Source organism: Plasmodium berghei (assembly GCF_900002375.2).
Source record: "Plasmodium berghei ANKA genome assembly, chromosome: 2".
In the NCBI taxonomy this organism is placed as follows: Eukaryota; Apicomplexa; class Aconoidasida; order Haemosporida; family Plasmodiidae; genus Plasmodium; species Plasmodium berghei.
The window spans coordinates 291,025-309,030 of NC_036160.2; the positions used below are offsets into that span (position 1 = coordinate 291,025).

The window sequence follows — 18,006 nt, forward strand, 5'->3', positions numbered from 1 at the left end:
TATCTACAATACGTTCAAATAAATGTAAAGTCTTTTAATAATTTTTTTTAAAAAACAATAATGCACAATAGTTGGAATATATTTTTTGTGCAATTTATGCGATTTTTTTTTCGAGCTTTTTAATTTATTTTTTTAAATAAAAAGACAAAAGCTAAGTCTTTTTTGAATTGTAAACATAATATATTTTCCATAATCGTTTTTTAAATCTATTTAAAAAAAGAAGAAAAGCGCACACATAATAATGTATGCATTACACGGTCGTATAAAGAATGCATACGCACGTGTATGAACAAAATCGAAAGCTATTAGTATGCATATATAGCTAATTATATTAACGTGAAATAAATAAAATAAAAATAAAACAATTTTTCCTGAGCATGCAATAAATATTTATTGCTGGTAGTAATACAGGATATATTTTAACTCAAAAAAAATGAATTAAAAAAAATATTCGCTTCACATATTTTGTGGGCATTTAGAAATATACATCCATTAAATATTATTATATTCTTTTGTTTTAATTTTTTTTATTCAACTTTTCTTCATTTTAAGCATATATTCACTGTGTGTTTTATTGAATATACTTTTCCAACTTCTTAATTGATCTAGATTGTAAAAGGGAAAACCACGGTATTTCTACAAATTTATAATTATACAAAATATTTAGCACATTATTTCGAAATATTGTTTTTCCATTTTTTAATAATGGCATATCATTATATATAATTTCATATTTGCTAGGGTCATTTGAAATGTTGTAATGATATATACCATCTATCTCTATTAATAAATATGGATTATCATTTTTGAAAACTAAAAAATCGACAATTAAACCATGTTTCAATGAATATTCTGATTTGTGCATAATTTTTTTTTTATTAAAATAGCTAGAAATTTTATATTGAAAACTGGATATATTGGTTTGTTTGCTTCCCAATGTAAATTTTCGCCTTATAGACTCTTTTATTATATTAAATGGTATAAAAAAGGTAATAGGTATATTAGTAGTTATTTTATTTTTATTTAAAACAAAAATACGTTTATTTTTTTTATAATATAAATTTAGGCTAAGCGATATTTGGTATATCATATTATATTCTTCATCTTTTAAGAATTTTTTATATTTAAATATTTTTTTTAATAATATGCACATTTTTAAAAAGGTAATTAAATGGCTTTCAAGAAACCAATTACATAATGATAGTGACCAAACGCATTTTAGTAATGTTTTCTCCAAATCTTTATTGCATTCATTTGAAAAGTTATTAGGTACATTCCTGAATTGCCATCCTTCTATAAGGCAGGATTCGGCGTTGTTATAAGATTGTTCCCCAAAATTGACTTGATCTGAACCCTTACCTTTACAAATATTACAATATCTGTTGTTTATATTATTCCCAAGTTTCGGAGGGGTATCGATGTTATGCTGAGTAGTAATTTGTACCATATCAATGTCCCCCAAATTGTTAATATTTTCTAGTTTTACTGTTTTCATTTGTTCAATAGATTTTATTTCTTTAAATAATTTATGTATAGTGAAATCAAATAGTGGTTTTTTTATAATATTAAAATGATAAGATATATATAGGATAGTGCTCAAATTGTGAATATCAACATTGATAGAAGAAATTAATACATTCAATAAATATATCATTAGGTTTTGATGAAATATATTATTTCTATAATGAGACAAAAATATTTGAACAATTGCTTCTAAATGTATATATTGTTGACCTTTTAATTTAAATATAGACCAAAATTTTTTATAAAAATAGTCGTAATCCTTTTTTGATATATTGTTTATACTGTTAGAAAGAGCAAATAAAAAATTAGATAAACCTTGCATCGAATCGATTTCTTCTTTCCTTGAAAATATTATATCTGTAAATTTATATAAATAATTGAAACATTCTTTTTTTAAAATGGATAATTCTACAGGAGGTTCAATTACTTTATTGGATGCACTGATGGTGCTAGTAATAGCAGCTTCATTGTATTCAGTATATTGTGATTCTACATTTTCTTCCTTCACAAAATCATCAAATTTATCATTATGTAAATTATATTTTTTTGAAGAATCGGAGCTAAAGGTATAGAACAAAAAGTTGTCATTTCCATAATATTTTATTCCTCTTTTTTCATGTGCTTTAACAATATAGCAATAAATAGAATAATAAATCATAATTATTTGCTTAATTTCGATACATTTATTATTTTCTATAATAAAATTAAGTAAAGTATCGAAAATCGTTAAATCATTATAACCTAAAATAAGTAAACTCCTAACAACCAAAATGACATTTGACATATTTTTTGTATTAAAAAAAAAAAAATTATTTTTTTCCTTTTTAATAATTTCGTATATAAAAAAGTCAATAAATTTATCATAATAATAATTAACATTTGCTAAACTTATTAAAATATCAACAGCATTTCTCATATCATGATTTATATTAAATGTGCATATATTTGGTGAATAAAATATGTTATTTTTTTTTTCATTTGAATCATTTAAATTGGGAACATATATTTTTTTGTTTCCTTTTTCTTTTTTAAAATTGGAGATAAGTAAATTGTCGTTTCTTTGCGTTTCTTCGAATGTCTTCATTTCATATTTCTCTCCATTTCGATGGTTACAATCCTCTGTATGATAAGAATGGTCGCTTTTTTTATTAGCATTATAATTAATATTATTATCAATATTATTATCGATATTATTATTTTTTCCGCTAAAATGGGAATATGCAATATGGTTACCCTTTTTATCGCTTAAGTTGTTTATGCAATTTTGTTTGGTCTTATTGTGTATATATATTTGTTCAGCCCCATATGAATTTATATTTGTATCTATGTTTTTAGTATAATTTATTTTAAAAAAAAAACATTCAATTAAAAAGTAATATAAATTTTTGTTAATAATTTTCATTCTTGAAAAATCTCGAATTAAGGAAGATATGTCTCTTTTTGTTCCATCATAAAGCCATGTATTCCATTTTGAATAACTATTTGAATTAATCTCAGATAAATGCTCATATTTTTTATTTTTCATATGCTGGTTTATAGAATTGTTATCATATAATGATACATTATTACCTAACAAGATTAAGTTATAGTTACACACTTGATTATTTACAAAATATATTTGATCATACATAATTGTACTAATTATAAAGGGTATAACATTATTATTAAAAATCTGAACATTATAATTGACTAATATATTTATATATCTACATAATTCAAAAATAGAAAAATTTGAAATATAATTTTGTTCTTTAAATTTATTTAATAGTATATGATTAAAAGATTTTTTTATTTCTACACACATATTTTTTTGGCATAATTCAAAAAAATTTATAATTATTTTAATATCTAAAGGTATTTCATTTAATTTGTTTATTATAAATTTTTGTACATTTAAAAAATTGGTTTTGAATATATTACATTCAAAAATGTAAAGGAGATTACTTGACATAGAATGTTGCATCATATTTGGATTATTATATTCATTTTGTTTTTTGGTGGAAAAATTTATATTTTTTTTGATAAATTTATTAGTGGAATGTTGAACGTGAGCTTCTATCGATATACTGCTCTCTTTTTCATTTTCTAACAATTTAAATGGGATAGAATCATTAATATATATTTGATCTTGCCCTGATTTATTTGCATAATCTAAATTTACAATATAACGAATATAATTATAAAAATGATTATAATTAAGAAACTTAAAATGTTGTATATCTTTAATATTAGTGTCGTCAAATTTGATGGATAAAATTGAAAAAAGGAATTGTCTTATATCTATGTCGTTATTTTTTTTAGATAATATATTGCCTTGCTTTATAATTAGATTAACTATATGAATAAATAGATATTTAAAATTAAGAATAACATTCCTTTCTATATATGTTGTTTTTTCAAAATAATTTATGATTTTCGAAAAAGACCAAATAAAACCAATAACATATTTTTCCTTTAGACCAAATAAAACATCTACATTTTTTTGTAAAATAAAAATTATATCAACAAAATTTTGACAAACTAATTTATTATTTCTATCATTTTTGATACTTTCAATTTTATCATCTACATTTTTTACACCATTAATTAAATTTATAATTTTACTTTTTAAAATTAATTGATCATCTTTACTTTTTTTATTACTAACTTTTGGTTTTCCTTTTCCTGATCCATCATAAAAAATATGTTCATGTAATAAATTTAAGTTATTATTTTCTTTCCTATTATATCCATTATAATATCTACATAAGTATGGTATTTTGCCTATTATCGTTTCTTTTATCTTTACATGATATTTAAGCAATTTTGTATTTTTCAAATAATTGTTTATGTTTATTTTTTTCATAATATATCACATTACATTGTTTTTTATTTTATTTTTTGTATAAAAAATAGTATATCATGACAATTGTATTTTTCCCCAAGTATCGTGTATATATATATATGTATACATGTATAAATTTATTTTATTTACATATATTTATTTGGTGGGGAATATATCAATATATATGGATAGTCGAACGGAGAAATACTCGATCTTTATCCTTTTCATTAAATAATATTATACATTATAATACTGTATATATAACCAGAAATCCTTTAAAAAAATGATTTCAAATTGTTTTCGATTTTGTGCATTTTTATTTAGTCACTATTACAAAATATGTTTATATAATATTGTGCTATATATACAGACGTGGCTAGCTATTTCGTACATTTTGTTAACTTTGTACATTTCGATCATTTTCTAAATGAATATTGCCCCACCAAATTAACATTTTTTCATCATATTTATTTGTACACATGTAGATATTCACTGATTTAAAAAATTGATTTATATTTATCTTTTTCCACATTAATATATCATAACATATGTGAAAAAAAAAATTATGATACTAGCCACGGAAAATAAAAAAAGACTAATTTATTTATTAATATATATTTTATTTTTAAAGGGATCTATGAATATTTATATAAAGAAATCTCGATATTGTTTGAGAGAAAATAATAACTTATTTTATATAAAAAATAATTTATTTAATTTTTTAAAAAAAGGAAATCGAAGTACAATAATACATAATAATAATATTGAGAAAAACACAACAATGGATTTTTGTGAAGTGGATTTAGATGAGTTTTGTTATAAACAATTTGATAAAACAAATAAGTCATGCTCTCATATTCCTTATGATAAAAATGAATTTATTAATAAAGTAAATGAACTTATAAAGGAAAAAAAAATAAAAGTAGTACCTGGTTATGCAAGTTTTTGTAAGCACATATTTATAGAAAATTTTACAAATGCAACAATTGAAGCAATTGAAATAAATAATAAAAATAGAGGATTAATAAAAACAGATTATATATCAAGAAGAGATACAGAATTACCTGTTCTTATTAGATGGATATCAAAAAAAGATATTAAAGAAATTATAAAAGCAAAATATTTAGATTTAATTTTATATTCACGTGAACAAATAGAAAAAGAAAATCAAGAAACAAATAATATACCAAAAGTAAAATCAACTTGTTTATATTCAATAATTTCTATTAAACCACAAAATGAGGATTATGAACTACCTATGGCTCCAATTACTATGCTTAGAAACACACTAATAACAGAAGGGGGTAGTGGTGTTAGTTTAAATAGAGAGAAATATCTTGAATCTGTTAAATACTGGAGGAATCATGTCTCTATATTTGATAATTAAATTGTGTATTCATCACTACTTTGATATTTTTCATATAAGAATAAAATAAAGTAATAATTTTACTAAATATATATAAACTTTTCGTAAATGAAAATATTTACATATAAATATGGATAATAAATTTTCATATTATAATTTTTTTTTTTTTAATTATTATATATATTGTTAATGTTTATATATATATAAAATTGATATATTTTATGAATAAAAAACAAGAGAAATAGTTTGGGGGAATATACATTATTAATACATGAAGAATATAATTTAAAAAAGGGAAAGATATTTAATAATATTTTAAATTTAAGTACGTGAATAAATTGGTGAGTTATATTATTCACAATTAAGAGCTTGACTGAGTTTCCTCTGCTTTTTTTTGCTTAATAATATTTATAAGTTCTTTTGGAAGTTTCCATTTAGGAACAATTTCTTCAACACCATTAAAAATGTTTAATTTATAATTATAAGGTGGATTTGTTAATACTTTAACAAATTGCTGAGTTAATTCATCAGGAGTTGAAGCAGCAGATGTCAAAGCGATATTTTTAACATTTTTAAGAACAGAAAAATCCAAATCATTAATTGTATTTACTAAAATTGCATCTGTATTTCTTATTTGTGATGAATAAACTAATTTTTTAGCATTCGAAGAAGATTGACTACCTACTACTATTGTAATATCACATTCTGTACAAATTTTATTGAGAGCTCTTTGTCTATTAGTTGTAGCATAACATATAGAACCACTTGGTATTGTTTCAATATTAGGATATTTTTCTTTTAATTTATTAAGAATCAATGCACAATCATCTACACTTAGTGTGGTTTGTGTTACACAAAATAGTTTTTGATTTTCTGAAAAATTCAAATTATTAACTTGTTCAACATTTTCAACAATATGTGTACAATCAGGTGCTTCATTATATGTGCCTATAACTTCAACATGATTTTTATATCCTATTAATATAATTTTATATCCTTCTTTTGCCTTTATCTTAACATATACATGTACTTTATTAACTAATGGGCAAGTTGCATCTATTTCTATTAATTTTTTTTTTTTAGCTAGCTCCTTAATTTGTGGACTTATTCCATGTGCAGAATAAATTAATATACTACCGTCTGGTACTTCATTTAAATCTTCAATAAAAATGGCCCCTTTATTTTCTAAATCTTTACAAACAATATCGTTATGAACAATTTTATGTTTTACATATATATTTGTTTTAAATATTTTCAAACATTTTTCAACAGTTTCAATTGCTCGGCTTACTCCTTTACAGAATCCTCTTGGATTTATTAAATATAATATTTTGTCGTCATTTTTCTTATTATCATTTATTTCAGAATGATGCTCTTTCCAATTATTTTGTTTGTTAACTTGCGAATTACACATATTACACCCCCCATCGCAATTCGTCGCGTTTAATTTTTCATTTCTATTGTTATTTATACTCAAAAAATAAATGTCTTTATTTTTTTTAATATTAAATATGTTAAATTTTAATTTATAATTTGTTGTATAACTATTTGATCGTCTAAAAATGTTAATTCTATTATTTTTTTGATAATTATAATTCCCAATTTTATGAATAAATCCATATTTGTTAATATTTTTCCATTTTATTATAGTAGGTATCGAGAAATTTGAGCGCGCATTTAACATACCATACATTGGATTATGAAATGCATCATGTTCTACCTTTTTTCCTTTTACGAATATAAAAAAAAAAAAATAAACAAAATAAATCACTAAACAATTTAAAAATACTGAGCGTATTATATTAATTTGTTTTAAAAATATCAATATAGAGCCATACATTATTCATATTGTACATATATATATTGTATGTTTGAAATTCTCCCAATTTGATAGAATAACTATGTCACCCATTTTATGTATATATAAAACTTATCTATTTCTTCGTTTTCATTTTGTTTATAATATAATAGCATAAATAAATTTATATTTATTAAAATATAAATGCATGTATGTAGATGGGTGTTCCTGGTTTTGGGCTAAAAAAACTTATATTCTTTTTCCTATAAAAATAATCATAAATTGGGGTTGGTTAAGTTCAGCATTTTATGTTTTAAAAATAAAAAAGCAAAACAAAGGAGAAATATGAATAGCTTTAGAGCTGACAATTTGATTCTTTTATTTATCGACGACACTATAATGATTGTTTGTGAATAAATAATACTTTTATTTTTATATCTAAATAATATATAAAATAAATATATATATATTTGTTTATGCTTGATAAAATTTTTATAATTATGAAAATAAAAAAATAAAAAATTTGAATTAGTAAAATAAGTAACAATTAATGGAAATTGTGAAATACATAAAAATATAATAAATTTAAATAATGCAAATAATATTCTTTGAAAATGTGGCGCAAAAAAATATTTAAAAAAATTAAATAATAAAATTATAATGATATATATACTATTTTAAAATAATTCAACTATTTTAAAATATATAAGGCGATGGGAATACGAGAATGTAGATATTATAAATTAAGGAAATAAAGAAAGAATTTAATTAATATGGTTAACAAAATGATGAAATGTAGTTAACTTTGTAGAATTGAAAAATAAGAAAAAAAATATACTTATGTGAAATTAGTTTAAAGTTTATCTATTCATATATTTATGTTAAACATAATTTTTTTTTGGAAATTATTAACAAACTTTAAATTGAATATAAATAAAAATGAATTAAAATAAGTTATAAAATATAGATAATATAAAATAACAAAGAAGTTAAAACTACTAAAAATATTACTTTTTACAGAGAGGGTGTTGTATGCATTCATTTAATTAATTAGGTGACAAAAAAAACGAATACACTATATATTATGCATATATATGTGTGTGTATGCATTTCTATATATACATATATAAGCGAGAAAACTAAACAAAAAATATAAATTAAAAAGGGTTTGAGTTCAGGAATATACTTGGCATATAATTAGTTAAAACTTTAACAAAATTAATTAGAAATATAAACTTGGGGAAACGGGAGCTTGTTTACAACGATAAAACAAAACATAAGGAGTATGATCATTTGATAAATCTTTAGAAATTCGGTTTATTGATTTGGAACTAACTTTAGTAATAACCGAATCGTCCATTTGATACCATTCATTTTTAGAGTTATCACATTTTTCTGATTTCTTTCCAATAAAATAATAATGACCTGATGATGCTGATACACCACTGTGAATTATTCCTCCATATAATTTATAATCGAAATTGTTCACAACTATTTTTTTGTTAATTTTAACATGTGTTTTTATTTTTTTTTTCTCATTTGAGGTAAATGACCAGTTGTATCTGCAAGGGTGAAAATAGAAAGTGAAAAAAAAAGTGAAAATGGTTACTCGATGATATCCATATTTTCCAAAAAATAAAATAATTTTTTAAATACCTGTTAAGAATTAATATGAGATGACAAGGAGGTGATATAATTTCATTCCATTTAAGAGCATTTCGTCTTTTATTGCATTTCGAGCATTTGTATTTATTATTTCCATAAATTTTTTCCTTTTGAATATATGTATCAAAAAATTTTTGAATAGATTCTTTTTTGGTTGATTTAGCGGGAACATGAAATGATAAATCGTGAATAATTTCTTCCTTTTTTGAAATAAAAAAACATTTTTGACATTGAACTTTTTGTATAACAACTCCAGAAAATATTAATCTTAGAAATCTTTTTTCCGACCCACCCAACTGTTCAAATGTATATCTAAATAATTCTGTGACATCTTGTTGATTTCTATTGTTAAGTTCTTGAGGAAGTATGCTTAAAATGCTATATGGGGATACATATTTTTTATTCGTTGTGGACATTAATTTAAACAATATTTTCAACTCATATAAAAATCGTTTTGAAAGAAGGTTTGTGTAGCTATCATTTATATTTGGATTATTTGGATTATTTAAATTATTTGAATTAAATAATAATTTATTTTTGATAGATATTATGTTAGAGGAACTTTGGTGATTTAAGTTCATTATTTTTTCATTATCATCAATATTAAAAATATATAAATTAACAACAAATGAAACAGTACTATATAATGCTTGTAATAAACTATTCAAATAACATGTATTTCCTAAATTTATTAAACCAACAGGGGGATGTCTTAGTTTTCCTTTTTGCATTTTTTTTAATTCGATCATATCAATTGGTAGCATTAAATATTTGGGTCGTTTTTGTATTAATTTATCCGAACTATCTTGTTTTTTTTTTTCGATATGACTGTTAATTATATTTATTTCTTCGTAGTTGTTATTTGTTGTAGAATTTACTATGGATATCCCATTTCTTTGGGATATTTCTAATTTTTTATTTTTATTTTTTTCTCTTAAAAATTGTTCATATTCGTTTGATTTTATGTTATTATGATTTCTGATATAGTTAGTAATATGGACATTTGTTTGAATACTTTTACGATCATTTATTATTTCATTATTATTTTCACCACTATTTAAATCTTTAACACTTTCAATATTAGTTAACCTTTTTGATGATGAAAAACTTTCTTTTTTTTTTCGATTCATTTCTAAATTTAAATATTCTTTTTGTGTTTTTTTATCTATAATATGATTTAAATTGTCAACATTTTCATATGAAATGGTAGGGAATTTGTTAATTCCATTATTTTGATGGATATTTGATTTACTGTTTTCTTTATATTTATATTCTTCAAAATTTGCTGATCCTTCTTTATGATTATAATTATTTTTTAGACATTTTTTATTTCCATTTTTATATTCATCAAAATGATTGTCAAATAGATATTTTCGATCAGAATTTCCAATTTTTGATATTTTATTTTCTGAATTTTCATTATCTGGAATATTATAAAATGGGATATTTTCATTTTTTCCAATTAATTTTGAAATGTTGTTATATTCTTTTAGTTGAGTTTTACTATTACGATTTTCTTCTTTTCCATTTTCCTGTTCTTTAGAATTTTTATTTTTATTTTGGCTTTGATCGTGATCTTTTAATTTTTTTTTTTTTTTTTTTTTATCTTCAATTTTTTTATTGTCATTCTCATTTTTTAAAGAAGTTAAATAATTTGGCAAATTGTTAAAATGTAAGTTTGTAATATATTCCTTAACATTGTGGATTTTACTTTTATTTTTATCAAAATAATTGTTTTCATAGTCATGATCATAATCATAATCATCATCATCATCTCTAAACATATCATCATATGTGATTACCTGGTCACATTTTTCATTTAATTTAAATATCGAGTTTGGTTGCAAATAGTTAATATTATTAGTTAGATTTGCATGAAAACTTTTATTTGAACAACCCAATTCAGAATAATCATGAAAATAACGCTGATTTTCATTACTATGCGTATCTCCAAATTTTTCTGAATTTTTTTTATTATTTTTTACATTAAAGGAGTCAGATATTAGCATATCAAAACTCAATGATATATTATTTTGTTTAAAATTGTTATTATTATTGTTACTTTCAATTGATGTGCTATGAGAAAAACTTGTTTTATAATTATGTGGCTTAGATTGCATATTGAAATTACTAAAAATATTATTTAATTTATTATCTTTTGAAGGAAAAAATAAATGATCAACTTTAGGTAATGATGTATTACTACGGATATATGGATGGAATTTTGGGCTATTTTCAATATTATTTATATTTTTATTAATTTGTAAACTTTCTAAATTATTTATAATCGCATTTATTAGTTTTATTATTTCTGGGTCAATTTCATGTTCAATAAATTTCCATAAAAAATAATACTTTTTAAAAAATGGAATAAAATATATTAAAATTATATGAGAATGTTTAAAAATTCTTAAACCTAATATTTTATGATTTATGAAATAATAAAATTGCTCTAAACAAGTTTTGGAATTTAATAAATTTGATATTCTGCAAATAACAATTTTTATGCATATACCTAAAAATATTAACATTTTTATTTCATTAATATCTACACAAGATATTATATTTTTTTCCTTTTTTATTTTTTGGATTATGAATTTGAGCATATTTTTTATTCCATTTGTGTTTTCTGTATTTTCCTTGGCGTGTACAGACTGCTCAACTTCTCGGGTTTCTGTGTCAAAAAAAGTGGGAAAATTAACGAAAAGAAATGAAAACGACAATATATTAAAAAATTAACGAAAAGGAATGAAAACAAAAGTGCATTAAAATAACGTAGTAAATATACCTGATTCCATTGTCTCGGAATGGTTAGTTCCTATAAAATCCTGATTATTATCACGAAATTGAGATGTGAAATTTTTTGTATTAACCTCAATATTGGAAATATCGTTAAAATTGAAATCTTTTATAATATTTTCAACATCAAACAGATTGAAATAATCTGATTCATCATTATAATTTTCTTTATTTTTAGACTCAGGATAAGATGAAGATAATTTAGAAGAAAATTGATTATGAGTTTGATTTGTTAAATTTATAGTAGAAATAGAATTAATATTAATCGTTTTTTTGAGATAAATATTTTGAACGATTTGAGAATTAGCTGGAAATATATATTCATAGAAATTTTTTAAAAAGATAAGCATAAAATCATAATAATAATTATTGTTATTTTTTTTGAAAAAAGTAAAATTATGTATTTTTTTTGTATCCCAAAATAATATACACATTATATTCCAAATAGATATAAATTGATTAATATTAATTTGATTTTTTTCAATAAATTTTTTAGAATATAATTTTAATTCATTTTCGTCTATTAAATATAAAGTATATATGATATCATTTGAACAATTTTCTTTATATTTTATTAAAAATTTTAAAAAATAATTAAAACAAGCTTTTGTTATATTTTTATTATATTTTTTTTCTGCTTTCAGTAAGTTAAATAAATTTTTTTTTTTGTTAAAATCGTCGTTTTTATTATTTATCCAATTATATATTAATTTTAAAAAATATTTTTGGGGTCTAGAACAACGAATATTTAACCATATAGAAATAACTAAGCTTCTTATTTTACTTTCAGATAATAGTTTTATATTTTGAACCTGCTCATTAGATAAACATATTTTTAACAACATTTTACATTCGTTATATCCTACATATTCATTTGTTTCAATTTTATTCCAAGTTTTGTCGATTTTTCTTTCCAATTTTTTATTTGATTCATTAATTTTATTTTGTTCTTCTATTTTGTCATTTTGATAATATAAATAATTATCCATTGAATCTCCACTAGAATTATATGATTCAAAAAAATTATCATATATGGTATTTTTTATTTTTTGGATTTTTTTATTTCCTTCTATATCATCCTTTTCACTAACCAAGCTATTGATATCGCCCCCTTTTTCGATTCTGCCCTTTTCAATTTTTGCCACCTTTTCTTTACCAATTGAATCATTTTCACAAATATAACTATTATAACCATCATCTGAGTTTGACGAATTTGAAAATTTAAATTTGTAAAAGAGATATGTTTTTAGAAACCATTCAGCATAGCGAAAATCGATTTTAGGGTTAAACAAATATATAAGGTTTTCAGAAGAAAAATTTCGTTCAAATAAATCATTGTCTAATATAAATAAATAGAATAAACAAATAATACACGATACATATAATTGTGGATACATATAAAGTGTATTCAAAATTTCATCCATGATTTTTTTTTTTTCTTCACTAGGGGAATAAAATAATATTTTTCGAATTTTACTGATTTTATCATCATTTGTTAATTCTAAAGATAATAATATATTTTTAACAATTTTAAAATTATCTACAGAATATAAAAAGCTTTCACTATTCTCATAAAATTCATCATATTTTTTTAAGTCATTATTATTTTCGTATTTATTAAATTCATTATTATTTTCATATTTATTAAATCCATTATTATTTTCGTATTTATTAAATTCATTATTATTTTCATATTTATTAAATCCATTATTATTTTCGTATTTATTAAAGTCATTATTATTTTCATTTTTATCTTCATTATTAGACTGGTGATTTAATTTATCCATAGAAAATTCATTTACCATAGTTTCATTTGAATCTGTTCTAGTTAAATTTGAAATATATTTTTTTTGAAAATTTAAAGATTTATCATCATATTCAATATTATGGATTCGATCATTTAATAATTCTTTATTTATTTTTTTACATTTATATTCAGCAGGTTTTTTATGTTTACTATTTTTTTCATGCTTTTCATTTTCGTGATATTCATGTCTATCTTTATAATATTTTCGGTTTTTATCATCTTTATTTCTTTTATATTTTCGAAAATTTCCATATTTATCAATATCAAAATGTTCTATATATTCACTATAGGCATCACTTATTTGTTCTGTATCATTAGGATCTATGCATTCTTTAAAGCTTTCTTTTCCTCTTGAAGTGTAATAAATATCTGAATAATCATGACTTTCCCTTTTATAAAAATTAGAGATTTTTCCACATTTCATGTCATGTCCCTTATTATTTATAAATTTTTGAAAAATATCAAATGAACTTGATTTTTTTTTTTCATTTTTTTCATAAAATTTATCTAATTCGTTTTCTCTTTTTAATGGATCATTGGTTTCAACATTTTTTTTTTCTAATAATCTTTTTAAATGAAAAAAATTACTCGAAAAAAATCCAAGACTTTTTGTAGCATAACCACTATTATTATGTACAGTCGAATTATCATTATTTTTTTGAAAAAAATAATTATTTTCTTTTTCTTCATTTTTATGATCTTTTTTTTTTAAAACATTGTTAATTGATTCATCATAATTTTTATTTAAAATAATTCCATCTAAATATTTTCTTTCATTTTTATTATATATTTTTTTTAATTCGTTTTCTCTTTTTTCATGTTCACTACTACTATAATTATTATTATATTCTTCTATTGAATAATTGTATAATTCATCATAATTTTCTAAATAGTTTTTTTTATATTTATGCTTATTATCTATATAGCTTCTATTATGCTCATAATTTATATAACTAATTTTATCTCGATATTTCATTTTATCTTTTTCTCTAAATTTATCTTTGTCTTTTCCACTATGTTTTCCTTTTTTTTCGTCTATATATTTGTCTTGGTTTTGTAAAATATTATTTTGAGAATTTTTTTTTCTTAAAATATCTATTTGTTCATTTAAATTATCCTCTTTTGGAGTATGAATATATTGCTTGCTCATTTTTTTCTCAATTTTATTAATTGAATGTATATCTTTAGTATTATTTTCATTGTTAAAATTATATAAATCTTCTTTATTATTTTTTTTCAAATTTTTATTATCCCAAAAAGAGATGAAAAAATTATTTATATCATTTTCCAATTTTAGATTTTCTTTTAATATATCATTTGATTTTTGACTATGTTTTTTTTTTTTTTTTTTTTTTTTATCGAAAAAATTAAAAAAACTAAGTTGCATAGCTTTATCATTTTCATCTTCTTCTTGTTCACTTTGAATATCGTCTACAGAAGAAATTGAGTTATTAAAGCTTTCATTCATTATTTGTGATTTTTTTTTTTTTGAATATTTTTTTTTTTTTTTTTTTTTTTCATTTATAGTTTCCCAATATAATTCATTATCTTCTTCTTTTTCTTCTTCTATTTCTTCATTTTCTTCTTCCATTTCTTCATTTTCTTCTTCCATTTCTTCATTTTCTTCTTCCATTTCTTCATTTTCTTCTTCCATTTCTTCATTTTCTTCAACAAATTTTGATTCCCATTTTTTTATTTTACTATCATTTGCGTCATCTTCTTTTTTGTTTTTTTTAGTACTATGTTTAATATGTTTTTTTTTTTTAATAAAGCTTGAATTTGGGCTTAATGTTTTTTTTTTCGCTATTTCTTTATGATTTCGAACTTGTTTTATTTCTTTTATTGGTGAATTTAATTTACATACTCGGTTATTTATATTAAGACCTGTACCTTTGTTTATATTTTTGATTTTTTTCATTATTGTAGGGTCTATATTTTTATATTTATTTGTTTCCTTATTATCTCGTATATCTTTCTTATTATTCACATGAATATATTCATTGGAACTTTTTTCTATTTCATGAATTGAATCATAATCCTCTTTTTTATTTTCTTCCGTAAAATAAGATAGACTGATATTATCATCATTTAAATGGTTTGAAATGAAGGTATTTTTATTACTATTTTTTTTTTTTTTTTCCACTTTTTTTTTTTTTATATCCCCTTTTCGATTTTGTTCATTCATATTATTATTTATTTTATTGTAATTTTCATGATCATTCAAATTAATATCTATCTGATTCATTTCATCAACTTCACTATTATCATCATAGATAACTCGATGTTTACTTGTTTTTTTAATTTGAGAATTTACTTCTATATTTTTAACCCCTTTTAATTTATTATCATTATCATTATTATCATGTTTAGAGAAATCGGATGAAATGTTTAAAAATAAATCTGTTTTTGAATTATCTTTGATACTTTCGTCTAAAAAGTTTATATTAAAATTGTGGTCATTCATTTTGTTTCCTTCTTGTTTTTCTGCCTTTTTTATTTTTATATTATCTGATTCATTTTTGCTTTTGTTAATTTCTATACTTGGTCGATAATTTTTAGAAGCATCATTTTTGTATTCGTTATTATCAATTGAACCATCTTTTTTTTTTGTTAAATCATTGTAAGTTTTAGTTTTATCGATTTTTGAGATACTGTTATTTTTAGAAATATTATAATTATCGAAATTGTCGTTAATTATGCTAGCTACACTAATATTACTACTTGAATTTTGTTCCTTTCCTTTTTGTAATTTGTTTGTATTTTTTTTTTGCATATAAAGATTTTCTTTTTTTTTAGAAATACTATCGGAATCTTTTTCCTTTTCTAATATTATATTTTCTTCACTTTCTGGTGCATTAATATCACTTGTTTCTTTTTGTTTATTTATTTTTTTATTTTCTCGATTTTCTGATTCTTTATTTTTAATTTCTTTTTTTAACTCTTCATGTTCTTTTCCCTCTCCAAAATTATTATCGCTACTTTTTTCTTCTATTTCATCATCTTGTTCACTCAAACGGCTTTTATTTTCATCGTCTTTAAGATTATTATTAGTTGGGTAATTTAGCTGATTTGAGAAATCTGAATGATTATTTCTTTCTTCTGTTTTGTTCATTTTTTTGTCCATTTTTATATCACTGCCATTTTTGTTTTCTTCCGAAATGGTTGGCATTGGATTGAAATTCTCTTTTATTATAGTTTTGTTGTATGCAAACAAGGATTGCAAGTTTTTATATTCCCTTATGAAATCTTCATATACATTATCTTTAACGGATCTCTTTTTTCCATCATTTCCATGCTCATTCATTTCTGTACTTTTATTTGAATGTTCATTTTCAGGTTTATCTCCTTTTTCACTTTTATTTGAATGCTCATTTTCATATTCATCTCCTTTTTCACTTTTATTTGAATGTTCATTTTCATATCCATCACTACTTTCAAAATGATCATTAATGTTTTCCTCTATAGCTAATAAATCCTTATTTTTATCATTTTCATTTGTAGAATGGTTTCCATTTTTTTCAAAATCATTTTCAGTATGTTTCACATCAGCATTATCATTATCATAACATTTACAATCATTGTCTTTGGAATCGGAACGATTGTTAATATCTTTTTTTTTTTTATTCATTTTTATTGCTTCAGTACTATTTAAATTGTTTTCTTCTATTTTATTAATTTCAGTTTTCTGAAAATTATTTGAATTATCATCCACATTTTGTGGTAAAAATTCAAGTGTATTATCTTCAAAAGAGTTACTTAAATTTTTTCCTCTTTTTTCATTACAATTTTTTTTTTTTATGGTAATATGCTTTTGATAATCGTTATCAATGTTTTGATTTTCAATTATATTATTAGATTCTAAATTATCAGACAAATATTGTTCGATATTATATAACTCATCATGTTGTATACTTCCCTTTTCTTTTCCACAATTATTCATATTATTATCTGACTCGCTTATTTCCCGTTTTTTGTGCTTCTTTTTTTTTTTTTCCATTTCTTTATATTACTAATATATTAATTAATTTCTCTATTTTTTTTTAGTTTTCCTCCTTAGTTTAATAATTTTCGGATATGTTTGTAAATATAATATTGTGTGATTTCATTTTATCTTCACATTATGAAATACTTAAATGTGATTTTTTCATATAAGATATTATATGCATATATATATTTTTTTGTCACCTAAAATCGGAATATATAGAAAACATATTTAATAGTTA

General features: G+C 21.3%; 4 protein-coding genes across 4 annotated transcripts; 1 reads left to right on the forward strand and 3 right to left on the reverse strand.

Annotated features, from left to right (window-relative positions):
• Nucleotides 1-571: 571 nt before the first annotated feature.
• On the reverse strand, nucleotides 572-4,369 carry PBANKA_0208500 (conserved Plasmodium protein, unknown function; the record flags this gene model as incomplete). Its single annotated transcript, XM_034564986.1, has 1 exon — nucleotides 572-4,369. The coding sequence occupies one exon, from the start codon at nucleotides 4,367-4,369 to the stop codon at nucleotides 572-574; it is 3,798 nt and encodes a 1,265-aa protein (XP_034419811.1).
• A 544-nt stretch (nucleotides 4,370-4,913) lies between these two features.
• Nucleotides 4,914-5,735, forward strand: PBANKA_0208600 (conserved protein, unknown function; the record flags this gene model as incomplete). Its single annotated transcript, XM_034564997.1, has 1 exon — nucleotides 4,914-5,735. The coding sequence occupies one exon, from the start codon at nucleotides 4,914-4,916 to the stop codon at nucleotides 5,733-5,735; it is 822 nt and encodes a 273-aa protein (XP_034419812.1).
• Nucleotides 5,736-6,075: 340 nt separating this feature from the next.
• Nucleotides 6,076-7,554, reverse strand: PBANKA_0208700 (4-hydroxy-3-methylbut-2-enyl diphosphate reductase, putative; the record flags this gene model as incomplete). Its single annotated transcript, XM_034565008.1, has 1 exon — nucleotides 6,076-7,554. The coding sequence occupies one exon, from the start codon at nucleotides 7,552-7,554 to the stop codon at nucleotides 6,076-6,078; it is 1,479 nt and encodes a 492-aa protein (XP_034419813.1).
• Nucleotides 7,555-8,734: 1,180 nt separating this feature from the next.
• PBANKA_0208800 (ubiquitin carboxyl-terminal hydrolase 1, putative) lies at nucleotides 8,735-17,780 on the reverse strand (the record flags this gene model as incomplete). Its single annotated transcript, XM_034565019.1, has 3 exons — nucleotides 8,735-9,074; nucleotides 9,169-11,851; nucleotides 11,966-17,780. 3 exons carry the CDS (start codon nucleotides 17,778-17,780, stop codon nucleotides 8,735-8,737), a joined length of 8,838 nt encoding a protein of 2,945 aa, XP_034419814.1.
• Between the last annotated feature and the right edge of the window lie 226 nt (nucleotides 17,781-18,006).